The following is an 18,798-nucleotide window of genomic DNA, read 5'->3' as shown; positions in this document are numbered from 1 at the left end:
GAAGCTTACAATTGAGTGAGAAGAGAGTCACAATAACTAAAGAAGGAAATACAAAAAATATGTAAGCACAAGTAGTGTTCAAGTACTATTTGAAGAAAAATAGAGTGTGGTGGTAGAGAGCAGAGAATAATAACAAGGGGGCTCCTATTCATGGTCGTCAGAGAAAGGTCTCTCAGGTGAAGTAACATCTAAGAATGAAGAGAAAAAGCCACCATACAAAAAATAGAAGTACAAGGGTGTTACAGGTACAGCAACAGCCCATGCAAAAGCCCCAAGGGAGGAAAAATCTTGGTCTTCATAATGAAAGGGTGGTCAACATTCCTGACATGTGAGTTTGTCTTAAATACATTTAAATGCAGTGGGAAGCGGTTTTAAGTAGGGAAGTACAATGACTTTAAAAAAAAAAAAAAAGTATCATTGAGTATTTTACAAAGGCAGGTACAGAGATAAAGAGACCAGTTAGGAAATTCTAGCAGTTAGTCTAGAGGAGCAATGGCTCAAATTTAGCCTTTGTACTAATTCACACAAAAATAAAATTGAATGAAAATAAGTGTCATCCCTTTAAATGTAAGGGAAATATTTCCTGTTGAGATAATCCTTGAGATAAATGAATGATAGCTCTTCCTTGTCTTAAAGCCCAGTCAAATTTTCTCCTGGGGATTTCTGGGGAAGAGGTGCTTCAGCCAGCACAGCAAATCCTCAGACACCTGTGGAATATCCAATGGAAACAAGTGGAGTAGAGCAGATGGATGTGACGATGAGTGGGGAAGCTTCAGCACCACTTCCCATACGACAGCCGAACTCTGGGCCATACAAAAAACAAGCTTTTCCCATGATCTCCAAACGACCAGAGCACCTACGTATGAATCTATGACAGAGCAATGATTTTAATGAATTTAAGGCAAAAACAGGTGAGGAAGGGATATGTGAGCATCCTGTAAAGTGAAACAAGAAAGCTCAAAATGACAGTCTTGAAGAGTCAGTGTCATTACATTGAACACTTTGGACAGAGGAAAAATAAACATGGATTTTAAAAAAATCAATCAATGGTGCAAAAAAAAAAAAAAAACTTAAGCATAATAGTATTGTGGAACTCTTAGGCACATCAATTGATTCCTAGCGACATCTTCTCAACCTTATCAAGGATTTTCATGTTGATGGCTCAAAACTGACAGTATTAAGGGTAGGATGTTGCTTCTGAATCACTGTTGAGTTCTGATTGTGTCGAAGAAGGGTTATCCTTTCATTAGGCAAAGTATGAAATTGCCTGTAATACTTGCAACTAAGGACAAATTAGCATGCAAGCTTGTTCAAACTTTTCCAGCAACATGGAATCAAAGACAAAAGAAACTTAACAGTTGATGTTTTACGTGCAAACAACCTGAATCTTTTTTTTATATAAATATATATTTTTCAAATAGATTTTTGATTCAGCTCATTATGGAAAACATCCCAACTTTAAAATGCAAAATTATTGGTTGGTGTGAAGAAAGCCAGACAACTTCTGTTTCTTCTCTTGGTGAAACAATAAAAATGCAAATGAATCATTGTTAACCACAGCTGTGGCTATTTTGAGGGATTGGGGTGGACATGGGGTTTATTTTCAGTAACCCAGCTGCAATACCTGTCTGTAATACTAGGAAAAAAAAATCTATTTAATCATTTCTACTTGCAGTACTGCTATGTGCTAAGCTTAACTGGAAGCTTTGGAATGGGCATAATTTGTATGTCCTACATTGCATCCTTGACCTGGGCCTGCATTGCACTGGAAAAATATCGCCCCCTGTTCTTATACCAGTATTTGGTTCAAGACGCCAAATATTTTCAGCCTATGGCTGAAGAAGGATGGAAAAGAGGATAAAATACATACTGAGGGCAGTAAAGTGAGGGAGAGAGGGAGATCCAGGGGAAGAGGGTGTTATCATGTTCCACTCTCTATGTCTAATCTCTTTACAGCAAATTGTTAAGATTTTAAGTTTTACTTTTAACTGTTTTTGCTGTCTACCTTCCTTACATTTTTTTCCTCAGCAGTTTCAAAAGGAAAAAGAGTTTCTTCTATACTGGGGCTACATTTTTTGATTGTAAAAACATTTGATGGCCTTTTGATGAATGTCTTCCACAGTGAATAAGAAAACTTAGTGGTTTAATTTAGGAAACATGTGAACAAGACATTATGTTTTTGAAATTGTAACAAAATCTACATAAGTGATATACAGGTACAAAGAATAAAAATAAAGGTAACTTTACCTTTCTTAAATACTTCCTGCCTTAAAGAGCGCATTTCCATGACTTTAGCTGGTGAAAGGGTTTAATATCTGCAGAGCTTTATAAAAATACATTTCAGTGCATACTGGTATAATAGATGATCATGCAGTTGAGTCTTATCACCTCCTTTTGTTATAATGTCTTCTGAGTGTGCAAAGTCAATTTGTAATATTTTGCAACCCTACAATTTTTTTAAATAGTTGCTGCTTGCTATGTTCTTCAAACCTTTTTGAGCCATAGGATCCAAGCCATAAGATTCTTTATGCATGTTGAATTCAGTCAGAAAAGAGGAAAGCTTTGCTTATTTAAATGGCAATTCAAGTGAGATGAGATGAAATCCTAGGACACTGAGCAAAATAGAACCACGAAAAGTGATTGGAAATATACCTTTTCAATTTTGGCAATAAATGAAGAAATTGGTAACAGTTCATCTTTGGACAGAAAGCCTTTTATTTTTTTATTATTTTTTTTTTATTTTATCACTTCCTCTAGACCTCCTCCTCCCTTATTGCAGCAGCCTACTGAGAACTTTGTAACACTAGCTAGTAAATTAGAAGCTACAATAAATGATAAAGGCAGAAACTGTACTTAACGTGCAGAGCTTTGTTCTATGACAGTTGATGTCTGAAAAAACAGAACCCAAAAACTATGGTGATAAGTATAGACTTTCTTTCAGACTGTAAATGACTTGTGCTACTCTGATACTTGTTTTCAAATGTGTTTACTAACTGTAGTGTTGACTGCCTAACCAAATTCCAGCAAAATTTTTACACTAAAATATTCCTCCTCAGTCCTATTTGCTAGTAACATTTGCACTGTGATTGGCTGGCTATATAACCACCCCATAGTTAAACTATTTTCGTAATTAGCACTGCCAGCAGTAGTGGCACACACCGCAAATTTTCTGCATAAAATGCATTAATTACATATTTACCATCCATACAAATAGTTTTCAGACTTAATATTGAGTGAAATTAATTTCCTGTGCTGAGGCAAGTTCACTGAAACATTGTTTCATAAATGGATATCCCTACTCTGACTGTGAAACATGTCAAGTGCCACTTTTAGTGTCACAGACAGAAAGCACACACCTATGCAATATGGCTTACCCTATATTTATTTGTAAAAATCCAAGCATAGTTCAAAATGTATGATGTCAATATTATTAGTCTTAAGTTTCTAAGAGGATTCTTTATGATTATTCCAGGTAAGTGTATAAAAGAGATTAAGTGCTTTCCTTTCATCACTCGATTATTTTCTTTAAAACCAGCTATTACAGGATATTTTTTTACTTTATACATGTTGTTTTTTAATTAAAATATAATCACTGAGAACTGAACTCTACTAATTTTGATTTTATAAGGTTTGTAGCATTACAGAATAAACTGGGATTTATAAACCAGCTGTGATTAACAATGTAAAGAATTACTGAACTTGAACCAGATATTTTGGAAAATTATATTATTTCTTTTTCCCCTTTATGGTCTCACGTAATTTGAATCCTTCAAGGAGACTTTTTTCCATACTATTTTTTGAGAAAGAAGATAATTGGGGGGGTGGGAGGTAAGAATGCATGTATGATACTCCATAAATTCAACATTCTTTAATAAATGATTATAAGCAATACACATCTTCGATAGTATCAATATACTGAGCCTTCAATTTTATTTTAGTTTAAAGAAAGATTTTTTTTTTTAATGTTTATTTTTGAGGGAGAGAGAGAGAGAGTGCGAGTGGGGCAGGGGCAGAGAGAGAGGGAGACACAGAATCTGAAGCAGGCTCCAGGCTCTGAGCTATCAGCACAGAGCCTGACGCAGGGCTCAAACTCACAAACTGTGAGATCATGACCTGAGCTGAAGTCGGATGCTTAACCAACTGGGCCACCAAGGCACCCTGAGCCTTCGATTTTATGTTTAATGTAGGACCTATTTTGGTTAGTCAGTCATGTGGTTCCTAGTCTACAAGGGTTAGATCTAAGAATATTCCCATGAGAAATGTTGAATTTATGAAGAATGGATTTTGAGGCTTTGAAAATGGTTAAATTCTCAAAAACATCAGTATCCAAACATCTACCCTTTTTCATAGGAGTAGACACTAGTAAGCTGGACAAAATAATCATAAAAGTATTTGTCACACCGTGACCTGTGGTCTGTTACTGATTGATATAAAACTTTTGTGTGTGATTCTTAATTTATCACTACAGCACAAATGTTATCTCAGTGGATTATTTGAAGTAACATCTGAAAAATGGGTTCATCTGTGTTCTTTCATTATTTTATTCCTGTCCCAAGTTGGCTTTGCATCTATCAGAGTAAATATTAAGCTGCCTTATTAGGAGTGCTATGAGGGTAACACATTTTTCTGCTTTTCATCTTGTATTTAGTTTACTGTATTAAGTATTTGATTTCGGATTGAATGAATGTAAATAGAAATTAAATGCAAATTTGAATGAACATAAAATAGAAGTGATTTTTTTTTTTAATCCTAAGATAGGAAGAAATAACTATCAGGTGCACAAATGGTTTCAATAATTATTTTCATTAATATACCAGATATGTTCAGGTTCTCATATTTAGTAAGCTACTTATATATATGAGGACTAACAGTTGTAAAAACATTCTGCTGAGAAATTGAATCTACTGAAATATATAACAAGTTTTAGTACTAATATATATTAGATGTTACACACTTGTAATTTCCAAGTTCTGTCCAATAGTTGAATTGGTTGCTTAAAAAAAAACCTCATGTGAAAAATTATGTGAAACTAGTTTCATTACAGATACACTAGGAAGACTTTCTTGTCCTAACAAGTTTGTTCAGCCACACTTGTCAACTACATTTGATTATTGGGTGTGTATGTGCTACATAATGTCATGCCCCAAATCTGTTTTTAACTAATGTCTCAACATATCTAGTGTAAGATGGGTGTTTTGTATAAGCCACTTATTTGAGGCAATTCTATCACACTTGGACGATTTCTCTATATACGTTCTCAAACTGACTTTTTTATTAAACATAGTTGCAGCTCCTTTTTTTTTTTTTTTTTTTTTTTTTTGAGAGAATGTGAGCAGGGGAGGGACAGAAAAAAGGGGGAGAGAATCCCAGGCAGTCAGTGCAGAGCTGGACACAGGGCTCAAATTCACCAACTGTGAGGTCATGACCTGCACTGAAACCAAGAGTCGGACTGAACCACCCTGGTGCCCCATAGAGTTGCAGCTCTTAATGCTGATAAAACGATCTTTAAGAGGGTGTGATCTGAGTTCACAGAATAACTGGGTTTTTGAATCCCTATTCCCATTTTTGAGGTGAAAGACTTTAAGTAGAGAAATGCTTCCAGTTCATCAGTGTTATTGGTAGATGGCATAGCTCTCCTATTACATTTCCCCCCCTTTTAAATTCATATGAACTGCTTTCTTGTTAATTCATTAAGAACAAAAATCCATCTGCCTATCATGGACCTCCTTTTTATTAAATCATCTTAAGAAACAAAGCTATCCATATAGCCACAGAGTAAGAAGAGTAGGTATTTTAATAGGGTTGAAATAACCCATGTAGTAAGATGTTATTCTTGTGTTCATGATAGGAATTCAACACACCTATCTTTCGCACCCAAATTCTAATCTCAAATTGTCTTTCTCACCTATCTCCTACTGTATACCTAAATAACTGTTGGCTCACCACAGTCAAGAAGGTGATTTAAGGCCAAATAAGCTTGTTTCAATATTTGCAACTGTTCTCAAATTAGGTAATAGGTTTAAATATGTCATCACTGAATAGAAACAGTTGTACTTATAACCTGGCAGTATTTACCTATAGGAAAAATAGTTACAGGCTTTCTAATGTTCTTGTGTCAATTTGGGTGGCCATACAGGCATGAAAGTGGCTTTATCTGTAGCTGGTTGGTTACTATCCTTATATTAATCCATATTCTGGTTCAGACTTTGTCTTAATACTGCCAGATTTGTTTTCTACCTCCCAGCTCCTCCTTTCTACTATCTTTTCCTTGTGTGCAAACTGATTAATGGTAATTGAAAAAATGGGCAGAAGTTATACTCTAGATGTAACTAGCCTTTCATACTTCTGTTATAGATTTGATTCTGCCTTAAAGGTTTCATGGGGAGAGAGAAAATGCCTCATTCCCTTTTCCATTACCCTGCACAAATACCTAGAGGCAAATAAACCACACTATCCAAAGCTTTTGGTGCAAGCCTCTGAGTGCAAACTTTAATCTCCCAAGTAACAGTGACTTAAGCATAAGATTCCAAAACTGTTTGGAGAAGATTAGTTATAAGGGGAATTCTTTTGTAAGAGTTTGAGTGGGTCTTATTTGTCATATTATTGAAATCATTAGTGGAGCCAGCTATTTGTAATTCATGTCAATTATTTTAATAGTTACTTCAAGATAGTTCATGGCACTATACAAAAAGCAAGATCATGAACATTAAAGCTGACAGAAGGATTGTATGTATGAGGTCCACAAACAATGAGTTCAAATAATCTATTCTCGATTGCTGATCATCTTACAGAGAACAATACAATATTAAAATATATCATCCTCAGTAAATTTAATCTTCACTTAGAAAATCTGATTGTTTACAGGTAAAAAATAGTATTTAGAACTTTCATTTAAAAATACAAATTTTATGAAAATTTAAGAATTTTTAGAATGGGAATTATAAAAGTCAATGCTAAAGAAAATTCTACTTTCAGATAATGTGTATCTTAAAATATTATGAAAAATATTCTTTATTCTGAAAACAATGTCAGGAAAGAATACCTGAGTTCCTCTAAAATCACTAGTTTTAGTTACCCAATTGACATTTTGGTAACATTAATGAGAAAACATTCACAATTTAACACTGCAACCACCTGTCAAATAATTAGGACAGGATAAATGTTCCATATTCATTAGGTTGAACATTACTTACATATTTTTTAAAACATAAGGTTCTTTCATTTAATCTCTTGATAAATTAGATTACACACTTAAGTCTTACTATAATAGTCTAAAATCCTTTGGAAACATTTTCCTTAATGTCTAGTCCTGAAAACCCATTCTAATGTCTTTATCAATAGTCAGTGTAACCAAAGTAGTGTTTTGTGGCCTTCATAGTTTATACAACTTAGTATATCTGAAGGTGGGATGAAGTGGCTCCATCTTTCCATTTGTTTATATGGTCTGAGATCACAGTTCTGCACAGTGGACACGTTTTCTCTCGATTAAACCATAAGGTAATGCATTCTTCACAAAATATATGCTGTAAAGGAATTAAGAATTAGATTTTATACTTAACATTTTAATTTTAAAATCATCACATTATAGAATCATACTTTAGAGCTGAAAGGAATTTTGGAGAGCACTAATCCCTTCATTTTACAAATGAGAAAACAAAGTACGACATTCAAGAACACAAAGCGGTATTAGTGGTAGAGCCACTAGTGTTCTTTTGACTATACTATTCAACTACTTTTAATAAGATATAAGCTATCCCTGGGTAATAACTTTAAGATCAAGTATTATGACCTCCTGTCTTAAAGTGTTTGAGAATAACTGCCATAAAGTATAGGAAAGGGACTTACACAATCCAATAACAAATGCTGGTATTCTTAAAGACTAGTAACCAGTTGTTAAGAGTAGCCTGTTTTCAAGTCATTTTCGTATCCAGTCTGCCCTCTGAATTATTTTTCCCCCACATACCCTCCTCTGCATACAAATCATTAGAACATAAGGAACAAGGTTTAGCTAATCTACCAAACCCCTGATTATAGGTAAGAAATTTCTAGTATGTGCCCTGAATGCTACTTTATGCTAAACATTGCAGATTTTTCCTTGTAGCTAACATAAATATGACAGAGAAATGCTGTATTTGGTATGCTTAACAAATCCACTTACCTGACAGATGAGCAGAACTGGTTTTTGAAATTCAGCTTGACATACTGAACAAATATCATCCACATCTGAACACTGTCTCTTGCTGGCAGCCACTCCATAACTCTGTGAAGATAAAAAGTTCTGTTTATCTACAAATCTTTCTTTCCTGTTCCTCAAATACATAGGTGATGCTGTATTTCTCAAATCTCCCTTGAACTAGGCATTTGAAAACTCTGCTGAAGGATACAAACATTTCAAAACTGAACTACGTATGCAGAACCATGTGTGTCTTGGATTGCATGCACCAAGATGAACTCATTAGATACACAATAGGATCTTGGAAGATGGTTAGATTTATTGGATTCCCACATGATAGTGCTAGAAATTCAATGGACTTAAGAGACTAAGCAATCTGAAATATAATTACTATAAAGTCTACATTCATGTATTATGTGGCCCATATTGCCAAATAACCCACATATTACCTATAGCAGTGGTTCAAAAGAGTCCATTCAGAGCTTGGCTGCCTGAATGTAACTCGTGTGGAGATAGCTTTAAAAATAGATTTCTGTGCTCCACACTGGAGATTGACTCAATAGGTCCAAACATACTGTTCTAATAAGACCCAGGAGTCTAATATTTTAAAGTTCTCTAGGTGAATTGAACGTAAAGAAGTTTTGGGGACCACTGAACATGTCCTGTTACTAAATTTAAAAATAATTTGAATTGTCATCCTTAATTATCACAAGTCAGAGAACACTTAGTACTAGGAAAAAATAAAATTTTACAAAAGAACCAGTATTGCAAAATGTCACAGATAGAGTTGTACTGTCAAAACTAACAGACTAACACAATTTCTTAAATTTCCTTTTCTCCTACTACAGAGTCCTTAAAAGTTTTTGATCTCTTTAAGATCTTAATAACTTCCTCACCAAATTCAATAGAATGTAGTCATTAACCAGACGTGAGAAGATTTTACAAATGAGATCACCTTTTTGTAGAAATGAGGAAAGGGTGGCTGAAGAGAAGTAAGTACACCCAAGTTCAGTTATGGTAATGAGAGCAAAGCATGACTTGACTCAACAACCTAAAGCTAGGATCTAAACTTCTTTCACTAAATACTGAGAGTTAACAAAATCAAACTAAAACTCAAAGGATAAAAATATTTAAAAGTAAGATTTCTGTTTTGGGTCTGGTGATGTTCAAGATTCCAGAAACAAATCAGGATACTGATGGATGATCCTGGTGCCAATTTACCTTCATTAAAATGTCATTTAGCAGAGTACACTGCAGACACAGAAGCTGACAGCTTTTAAAACAGCACTCCTCGGGCACCTGGGTGGCTCAGTCAGTTGAGTGTCTGATTCTTGGTTTCGGCTCATGTCATGATCTCATGGAGGTCGAGCCCCACATGAGGCTCTGTGCTGACAGTGCAGAGCCGGCTTGATATTCTCTCTCTCTCCCTTTCTCTGCCCCTCCCCTGCTCGCTCTCTCAAAAATAAATAAACTTAAAAACAAAACAGCACTCCTGTCTGGGATTTTGCAGACTCCCTTCAGGTGAAGACTCCTCTTAATGGTGATTGCCATTTCTCTGGCAAAGTTAAGGAACATGTGTATACGTGTATTCCTGAGAGACTCAAGAATAAATCAAAGAGTATCAATGACTATGATTTCTCTTTATGCCTTACAGAGAAAGAATATCAAAGTATTTTAGCACAAGCGTTACTAAATCATAGTAAAATGGCTGGTACTCCTATAAGCAACTGAATAAACTCCATCAAAATGGAATTCTCAATTTTATTATATCTTGTCTAAAGAGAGAAGTCTGAATAGGATGCAGCAAAACTTGTTATTAAATTACTAGCTCTAGGGGCACCTCACTGGCTTAGCTGGTTGAACATGCAACTCTTGATCTTGGATTTGTGAGCTCACTTTATAAATGAAAAACATTACTAGTTCTATCTAGCCAAAGAGTGTCCACATATAAGTACTGAGAATCTTTGAGACTACTACATAGCAAATGAGCCTCTCTCTGCAATTTGTAACATCAGTGGAATCACGTAATAATCAAGTTTATAGTTGACACTGGAGTCTCAACTTATTGTTAAATAAATGAGAACTTACTTGAGAACTTGTGCATACAGAATTGACTACTGGTGGGGAAATTTTTTCAGTAAGAAAATTTCAAGGGATATTTTTGGTAATGAGTTTTTCTCAAATTAACAATGAGCACTCTTACAGGAGCTGAATAAGAACTTAATGGAAGTACACAAACCCACCACTTGTGAATTTTTTAAAAAGGAAGAGGAACAAAAGTTCATGACAAGATTTTTATGGGAATGTATATAAATCCTTACATCAAGTGATTTGAAGGGCAAGAGGCATATTCGAAAATATAGGCACTGCATCAACTATAAGGTAGTTGTCAACATGCAAGTCATAGAGGGGTGTCTGGATGGCTCAGTCAGTTAAGCATCCGACTCTTAATTAGGCTCAGGTCATGATCTCAGGGTTCATGAGATCAAGCCTGGCATCAGGCTCTATGCTGATAGCACAGAACTACTTGGGATGCTCTCTCTGTCCCTTCCCCATATGCACACATGTTCTCTCTCTCTCTCTCAAAATAAGCATTAAAAAAAAAAAAAGGAACTGATTATAGCCCCATGTGCCAGAGTACTAAAAAAGCATGTAATTATGAAATCCACACCTTTTTTTTTTTTTTTTAAAGTAAGCTCTACACCCAACGTGGAGCTTGAACTCAAGAACTAAGATCAAGAGTCACATGCTCTACAAACTGAGCCTGCCAAGTGCCCCATGAAATCCATACTTGTAAAATTTATGAACTAAAACATTTTTATAATGAAGAAAGGTAGGGGCGCCTGGGTGGCTCAGTCCGTTGAGCAGTTAACTTCAGTTCGACTTTGGCTCAGGTCATGATCTCATGGTTCATGAGTTCGAGGTGCGTATCAGGCTTGCTCTTGTTAGTGCAGAGCCTAGTTCAGATCCTCTGTTCCCCCTCTCTCTCTGCCCCTGCCCCACTTGCACTCTTTCACTCAAAAATAAATAAACCTTAAAAAAAAGAAGAAGAAGAAGAAGAAGAAAGGTAAAAAGTTTTTAACTGATAAAAAGTACTTACTGGTCGTGTAAAAAATATTTGCAAAACCCGTCGGAAAGTTCTTAGATGTCCAAAAAAGTCCAAAAGCTGAAAGAGGAAGTAAGAATTCCTGAATTCAAAGAGCCCTATCTGTTAAACCTAAAGGGGTGCCAGGGTGGCTTGGTCAGTTAAACGCCTGACTTTGGCTCAGGTCACGATCTGGAGGTTCATGGCTTCAAGCTCCCCAACAGACTCTGTGCTGACACCTCAGAGCCTGGAGCCTTCTTCTGATTCTGTCTCCCTCCCTCTCTGCCTCTCACCTCTTCTCATGCGCATGCTCTCTCTCTCTCAAAAATATACATTAAAAGGTGCCTGGGTGGCTCAGTTGGTTGAGTGTCTGACTTCGGCTCAGGTCATGATCTCATGGTTCTTGAGTCAGAGCCCCACGTGGGGCTCTGTGCTGACAGCTTGAGCCTGGAGCCTGCTTTGGATTCTGTGTGTGTGTCTCTCTCTCTGCCCCTCCCCCACTTATGTTCTGTCTCTCAAAAATAAATAAATGTTAAAAAAAATTTTTTTAATCTATACATATACATTTAAAAAATTTTTTTAAAAACTCCAGAGATTAAAGCTCAAATCCCATCATATCAAATACTGGTATTAACGTAATGCTCATTGCGTATTCACTTCACTGTAAATATATTTAAAGTCCAATTATGGAATATTTTACTCCATTTACTGATTTCAGCCAAGTTTTTATCTTCCACTCCTCTCCACCCATTTGCCCATCCTCCCATCCCTTTTTTAGATTTCAGTCAACTCTTGACCAAAATGAAGTACATTTGAATAGAGTTACAATTTAGTTAAGACAAATATAACTGTCAAAGACCAGGCACTTTTAAAGTAGCTTTTTAAAAGTTTCATATTAATTTGAGGGGAGGAGGACAGTATTTTTGTGTATGACAGATGCTACTGTTGGGGATGAATATGTTCTATTCTACCCATGCTATCTGTGGAGCTCCACTGTCCCAATTAAATGTAAGAACCACTAGATTATAAGATAAAGACATATATTTCCATTTTTCCATTTCTAAACAGATACAGAACATGTCATTACTTCAAACTAGTGATATAAACTATAAAACAGTCAAGGGGAAAAGCAGTAGTATGTAAAATCTGTCATCATCATATGAATGATACAATGACAAGATTTATAACATTACCTACTTTTAGTATGAGGTAGAGTAAAGCCAGCAATATCCCAAGACTCCGTCTAGTCACATTACCAAACTCCCCATAGCTTATAAAGTAACGAAACCAAACTGGTATGGGAACAAAAGTTCGGTAATACTGACATAATTCTTCTAAAAGCATATACCAGTAACCCTAAAAAAAAAAAGGAAAAAGAAAACAGAGCTATATAAGCTACTTACATAGCACAAATATTTCATATTGGATTGAGATCATCATGAGTATATAGCACAACTCAATTATAAAATTTTTACTGAATATGAGAAAAAACACATGAAAAACTGCCTGTAGTCAGTTATAAATAACTGATAAAGCCCTGGAGGAGAATAGAAGTACAAATCTAAATAGTATTTTTCTATATGTGATGTGAGGATTATTCTGAAGCAATGTAATTCTGATTTTACAGAATTTGGAATAGATTATTTAAGTTCAGGTCTTTGAACAAATGGTCTCTAGTCTAAGGTAATACAGATAATTAAAATTAGGTTATTTAGAAAACTGAAAAGTTATAAAAGAGTCATTTCAACAAAGACTAAATAGTATTAATGTGGTTTGCTAATATTGTTCCAATAAAACATGTTTCTTACCTTGGATTTAAAAGGCATGATGAAAGAAGGCATCAACAAAATAAGGCATTTTAAGCCCATGAAGAGGAATTTCAGAATGAAGTCTGTAATTCCAACAATCCAAAGTACTTCCCAGAAGCTTGAATGGTCCAAAGTAGGATTTAAAAAAATTAAGCTACCAAGAGAAAAACATCAAAACTTACCAAAACAATATACAAAGGTCAAGTTTTGATAGGGGTTTTAAATTTGCTACCAAGCATTTTACTTTGATATGTAAAAAATGTGAGTTTGGCAAGATGTTAGAGTTCATGTAAATAAAATGGAAGATCATTTTGCTTAAAGGGACTTTTCAAATGTTTGAATTTCAAATCTTTCCTCCATAGAATAAAGAAAAAGAACAGTCTTTCTAGTATGTCATCGCTGGAAAGCTACCCTGTAATCTAAAGAATTCACTAAATACTAGATGTCCACCATTCTCTTCTCAACCAGTTCCAATCAGGGTTCTATCTCCTTTCTACTGAATTGCTTTTGTCAAGATCACCAATTCCTTCTGTCTTGCTAAGCTCAAAGGTCACTTCTCGTTTTCCATCTTCCCTCCCTGAATTATTTTCTTCTTAGACTTCTAACATCACACTTTCCTAGTTATTCTCATTATGTAACTGATGGTTCCTTAAATATCCTTTGCTGCTCCTCCTCTGATTAATGTCCAGTCCTGGGCCCTCTCCTCTGTCTACACTTTCTTTCCCTGATTAGTCTTGGTGAATTCCATGGTTTTTAGGTCTATCAACCATATGCTGGATACCACCAAAATTTAAAGCCCTAACTTTGACAATGAGCTCATGACATATAGCTACAATCACTTTAAGAGTTCTACATGGCCTCTCAAACTTTACATGTTCAAAGCAAAACTGATCTTCCCCTCAAAATCAGTTCTTTCCAGTGTTTCCTAGCCCATAAATGAACCACCACCCAGCCAGTTGCTAAAACTAAATCCCAGGGGTCATCCTGGATTCTTACCTCCCATCAACACACCCAATCCAATTTGAGTGGTATTGGTTCCCTCTATACACTATTTCCTAGATTTGTCCCATCTCTCCCAACTCCGCTAAAACCAGGACTTCTAATCATCGGATTAAAGCTAAAAATTAAGAACACTTCCATCTGACCTGGAAACTTAACAACTATCCTTTAGTAAGTCTTCTTGCTTCTAGAAACAAAGATCATGTGTTCTTACCCACCCCCCACACACACAAGTAACTAAGAGAAGTGACAGACATGTTAATTAGCTTGATTGTGATAATCATTTCACAATGCATATATATGTCAAAACATGTTTACATCCTGAATACATATAATTTTGTCAAAAATGAAGAAATATTTAAAAAGACCGCCACCAACACCTAACGGTGTTTAAAACCACTGATTATGTAAGTAAAAATTTAAGTATCAAAAACTAAAATAGTGAGTACCTGCTATGAGCCAAGGCACTTAGTATACAAATCTGAGTAAGTCACTTAGAGCTATTATCTTGGAAGGAGAGGGACCGGTAAAAATTGAACTCTAACAATAAGTATGTGTAAGTTAAGATATATACAAAGTGCTATGGAATAAATTTTTACATAAAAAATATGATTGTGTATTTGTACCTCAAATTACCTGTAATAAAGTGACTGAGAATGAAAAGTGTAATATAAAAGAACAGAAGATCCTGCTAAGAATACCAGTAACCAAGCACACTGAATCTTGGAGCACCTTTCCTGAAAAATAAACAATTTTATAATTTGTTATTATGAATTATGCCAGAGTTATAAATATCATTTAACTATTTTACTTTAATGACTAATTTGTGAACTTAGAACATTTTAGTAGATTAATCTTAATAAAAATATAAATTGTACATCATTGCACTCTATGAATCTTTAGTGAACAAAACAGAATATTTAAACAAATTTTTAAATTACAGTTTTCTTCACTATATAAAAACAATACTCACATTACCCAGGTTTCAAAGAAGCCAAATCTACAAAATGACATAAAAGAACCATCCAAGTACAAACTTTACCTCTACTCCCTATTTTTGCCTCCCTGACAAAACCGAACTTTAAAAAATGCTAGGTTGTCAGGACTTATAAAAATAACTAAAAATTTTCAATTCAGTAATATTTTCACAAGGTAATTTGCTATTAATCTCACTTTTAAAATTGTCTTAATTACTAGTTTCATTTAAACCCCGAATTAAATTTTTATGGTTTGGTAGATTCTAACTACAAATATCCAGGTCAGAATGCTGATCCTTTACATAGATACAGCCCTTTAAAGTTGCTTGAAGGTGAAATTTTATAAACTAATCCTATTTTTTCCGGTAACTTACATGACTAATAGTTTATAATTTATATTATGGGAAAACTTCTTGGGCTTAATTTTCTTTAAAAAAGGGAGCCCTAATAGTTTGATACCTGTACATTTTATTGAACTATTTTAGATCTTCTAGGGCAACAGGTGAAGTTTTTAATGATGGTAAAATTTACTCAAAATATGAAGGCACTTAACAAATCAGATCAAGTAGTGCATTCTAAACCTTTTAATCTTATCTAGTTTTTCTATCAGGGACTCAACATACAAAGAAAATAAGGTGAAATAATTTATCATCAGGACAGATCATTTAGATAACAAAATTTAATATATCATGGATGCTATAACATGTTTGTCAAGAAAATGATCTTAATTCCTATTTCTCTCAAAAGTGAGTATATAATAAATTGTACAGAGAGAAACATTTAATGTTTTTTTAAGTTACTTGTTATACTTACTCTTAGAAAAACCTGATTTACAATGCTTTTGTTTGCATACATAAAAGTTGTAAGCAGCCCAATTCCAAGAGAAATTCCTGTTAGGAAATAAGTTCCAGTTAATCGAAAGAAAAAAAAAAATCCAAGAGTTAACACAATAACATGAATTTACAGGAAACATACAATTTTCAAAGCTAACAAAATACAGAGGTTCAAGGAGATTACCAATAAGGAAATAAAATTAACTGAATTTTGCAATGAAACAATGCAATGTTTTATTATACCCTACCTGTTATATGCTGCATAACAAGTTTGACACCCAGAATCAAAATATATGGAAGACTTTTGTGCAACCACTTGAAGAGATATCGGAATTCTGAGAAAGTGCTACTACCATGATCTCCAGACTCTGTGGCAGTATCATCAGACTGCCTTGCTTCATTGTGGGAGTGACTCCGTAAGCGACTATGTATACATCCATGAGTACAGCTATGGACACTTGACCTTATATTTCTGGAGCTTGGATTTTCAGCACATTCTTTAGGTATGGAGTTTATCTGGATATGAACATCTCCAGAATGAAGACAAGAACCTTCTCCTGTCAATCTTGTATGAACACATTGGGAAGCTGAGGCATCCTCACTGCCTGCAGCTCCTGGAGGGCTGTGCAGTTGGCTACAGTTGGCTTGCATGACCCTTGAATAGTTTTTCTGTGATCCAGATTTCTTTGCTTCAGGGCTTGGTCTCCTAAAAATAAAAAATCAGAAAATATTCTAAGTGAACAATTAAATACAGGCAATATATTGTTCAGTAGGAATCCTTTATTCACTACAGGACAGGCCAATAGTCCCAGTAGATGAATTATCTTCAGGTTGTCTATCACTTTTAACTAGACATCCCTCTTCCCTTAATGTCAAGGCTCTGCTGCAGTACTCAAACTATTTTTTAGGGAACATCTGGTACAAACAAAATTGAGCTTCAGATGCCCCCTTCTCTAATGACAGAAGGAAACAGCAAAATAGTCAAAGTATGGGTGCCCAGCAGATGTTAATAATGTACTAATACTCATTCATACTTGGATACTTCAGGACATTTACTCTGCCCAACTGGAGCAGTTTCATCTCTGGTGGAGATTCTACATTTCCTAAGAGTAAACAGTATTTTTTAATGCTTTGAAAGGCTAAGGAGAAAAAAACATTAAATCTTCATGCCTTTTAAAGTATCATCATGGATGGGGCACCTGGGTGGCTCAGTCAGTTGAGTGTTGGACTTCAGCTCAGGTCATGATCTCATGAGTTCATGAGTTCAAGCCCTGTGTTGGGCTCTGTGCTGACAGCTCAGAGCCTGGAACCTTTTTTGGATTTTGTGTCTTCCTCTCTCTGCCCCTCCGCTGCTCGTATGCTCTCTCTCGTTCTCTCTCTCGCTTTCAAAAATAAACATTAAAAAAAATTTTTTTTAAGTATCATCATGGAGAACTAATAATAAACATTTCACTTAAGTGACCTACAGATTTCGGTTTATGCTGAAATAGCTTTCCCAAGGCTGAAAAGATTTCTAATGATTAATACCAAAAGTATTATCTTCCCCCAGAAAAGAATGCTACCCAAACACCTTTAAATTTGGGACACTTGGGGAGTCGCTATGTAATTGCCAGGTAGGTAACTCTTTAGTCTGCGTAAAGATCATTATATAGTCTGCCCATTAAAAATGCCACCATTGGGGCGCCTGGGTGGCTCAGTCGGTTGAGCGTCCAACTTCGGCTCAGGTCATGATCTCATGGCTCGTGAGTTCGAGCCCCGCGTCGGGCTCTGTGCTGACAGCTTAGAGCCTGGAGCCTACTTTGGATTCTGTGTCTCCCTCTCTCTCTGCCCCTCCCCCACTCACGCTCTGTCTCTGTCTCTCTCAAAAATAAATATTCAAAAAAAATTTTTTAATTAAAATAAAATAAAAATAAAAATGCCACCATCATTGGGGGTTGGAAGGTGGGAAAGAAAAAGGACACTGGCAAGAAAGGATCCCTAAATTACCAGTGTGGCAGTCTTCGAAGATGCCAGAGTCGTAATGACAGCAGACGATACGCTGAGCCTTATCCCAGACTGCCGTTTCTATAGGAGGTAGCTAGGATTAATGTCAGGATATGTTCTGCCATTCTATTTCTTTCTGAAGTATAACTTTTTTTTTTTTTTCCGATTACTGTATGGTGGTGTGGTTTTTAAATGATTTTCACTAAAGCTTTTCACCGATGCTCTGAAGCCACAGGTGCTATTTATTCCCTCAAACCTCCGAAGACTGACGCTAGACGGGACAATTTCTGTATCTTTTCCCATAAATAAAAACGTAGAACCTTCCCACTTTCCTCCAAGCACAAGCAAGAAAGGGGACGAAAAAGTAAGAAAAATAAACGCACAAAACTCTTCCGGAATCCCCAGGACAGAGTTTTCCACCCACGTTCGAGCTTCGAGTACCTCACTTATTCTCCCAGAGCCCATTCGCCTTGGCCCCTCGCTTCCTCGGCCCGCTTCCCCCAGGCCTTACCTCTCATGACGAAGAGTGAACGGTACTCCCGGCAGCGACTGCGGGAACAGCGGGAGACCCCTCCTCGAGGCCTTCGGTCAAGGCCATCACCTTCAAACCCCACCACCGGCAAACCCAACCGAGCTCGCTGGTGGCGGCGGCGCGCGCGCTCCCCGGACGTCCTCACGCGCGCGTGCCCGCTCCCCGCGCAACGCGTCCTAGGACTGGCTGCGCCAGCGACGCCGCCTGTGGGTGGTGGCTGTAGAGAGGAGTGGGTGCTGCCTGGGGACTTCCTGCAGGCGTCTGCATTAAACAATAAGCGGCCGTCACCTATGTGCGTATTTCTGTGTAATCCGCCACATGCCTCAGAGATCTGGACGTTTTGAGATTAAACATATTTTGGCTTCGGGAACCTGTCCTCGGAGGAGAGGCCTGACGTTGGTGGTTGCC

The 18,798-nt window shown here is 36.2% G+C and overlaps 3 protein-coding genes across 12 annotated transcripts in view; 2 read left to right on the top strand and 1 right to left on the bottom strand.

Annotated features, from left to right (window-relative positions):
• Nucleotides 1-2,693, top strand: part of RPS6KB1 (ribosomal protein S6 kinase B1) — a 41,800-nt gene extending 39,107 nt beyond the window's left edge. For 2 of the 3 annotated variants that reach the window (XM_025915716.2, XM_025915715.2), the window contains one exon: nucleotides 637-2,693. In XM_025915716.2, the coding sequence (XP_025771501.1) occupies nucleotides 637-874 (238 nt within the window). In that variant the 3' untranslated portion in view covers nucleotides 875-2,693. Of the gene's footprint in view, nucleotides 1-618 lie in introns of all 3 variants that reach the window. The other variant, XM_086686790.1, reaches the window with a different exon arrangement.
• Nucleotides 2,694-6,628: 3,935 nt separating this feature from the next.
• On the bottom strand, nucleotides 6,629-18,508 carry RNFT1 (ring finger protein, transmembrane 1). 3 transcript variants are annotated; one of them, XM_025916926.2, is made up of 9 exons: nucleotides 18,370-18,508; nucleotides 16,124-16,581; nucleotides 15,856-15,932; nucleotides 14,702-14,802; nucleotides 13,067-13,220; nucleotides 12,456-12,614; nucleotides 11,274-11,339; nucleotides 8,159-8,260; nucleotides 6,629-7,523 (listed from the first exon to the last, which is right to left on the bottom strand). In XM_025916926.2, exons 2-9 carry the CDS (start codon nucleotides 16,524-16,526, stop codon nucleotides 7,389-7,391), a joined length of 1,197 nt encoding a protein of 398 aa, XP_025772711.1. In that variant the 5' UTR covers nucleotides 16,527-16,581; nucleotides 18,370-18,508; the 3' UTR covers nucleotides 6,629-7,388. The 3 variants fall into 3 exon arrangements, with proteins under 3 accessions (XP_025772711.1, XP_086542923.1, XP_086542922.1); XM_086686797.1 differs by having other exon boundaries at nucleotides 16,229-16,581; XM_086686796.1 differs by lacking the exon at nucleotides 18,370-18,508 and adding an exon at nucleotides 17,046-17,393.
• The window catches only part of LOC147574228 (uncharacterized), a 57,296-nt gene continuing 56,256 nt past the window's right edge, over nucleotides 17,759-18,798 (top strand). For 5 of the 6 annotated variants that reach the window (XM_086686800.1, XM_086686801.1, XM_086686799.1 and 2 more), the window contains exon 1: nucleotides 17,759-18,682. In XM_086686800.1, the coding sequence (XP_086542926.1) occupies nucleotides 18,375-18,682 (308 nt within the window). In that variant the 5' untranslated portion in view covers nucleotides 17,759-18,374. The remainder of the gene's footprint in view (nucleotides 18,683-18,798) is intronic. The other variant, XM_086686802.1, reaches the window with a different exon arrangement.

Source organism: Puma concolor, chromosome E1, assembly GCF_028749965.1.
Source record: "Puma concolor isolate L17-30 chromosome E1, mPumCon1.1.hap2, whole genome shotgun sequence".
Lineage (NCBI taxonomy): Eukaryota > Metazoa > Chordata > Mammalia > Carnivora > Felidae > Puma > Puma concolor.
The sequence above is the reverse complement of the archived record's forward strand: the minus strand, read 5'-3'. Positions and strand labels throughout refer to the sequence as shown.

What these genes read in the sequence shown, in the direction of transcription:
- RNFT1 (XM_025916926.2), bottom strand. Translation starts at nt 16,526, where the DNA reads ATGCAAGCCAACTGTAGCCAACTGCACAGCCCTCCAGGAGCTGCAGGC. An exon ending in TGTTATGCAGCATATAACAG is followed by an intron (nt 15,933 to 16,123) that starts GTAGGGTATAAT and finishes ATTTCCTAACAG; the next exon opens with GAATTTCTCTTGGAATTGGG. An exon ending in AAATATTTTTTACACGACCA is followed by an intron (nt 8,261 to 11,273) that starts GTAAGTACTTTT and finishes TTATCTTCACAG; the next exon opens with AGTTATGGAGTGGCTGCCAG.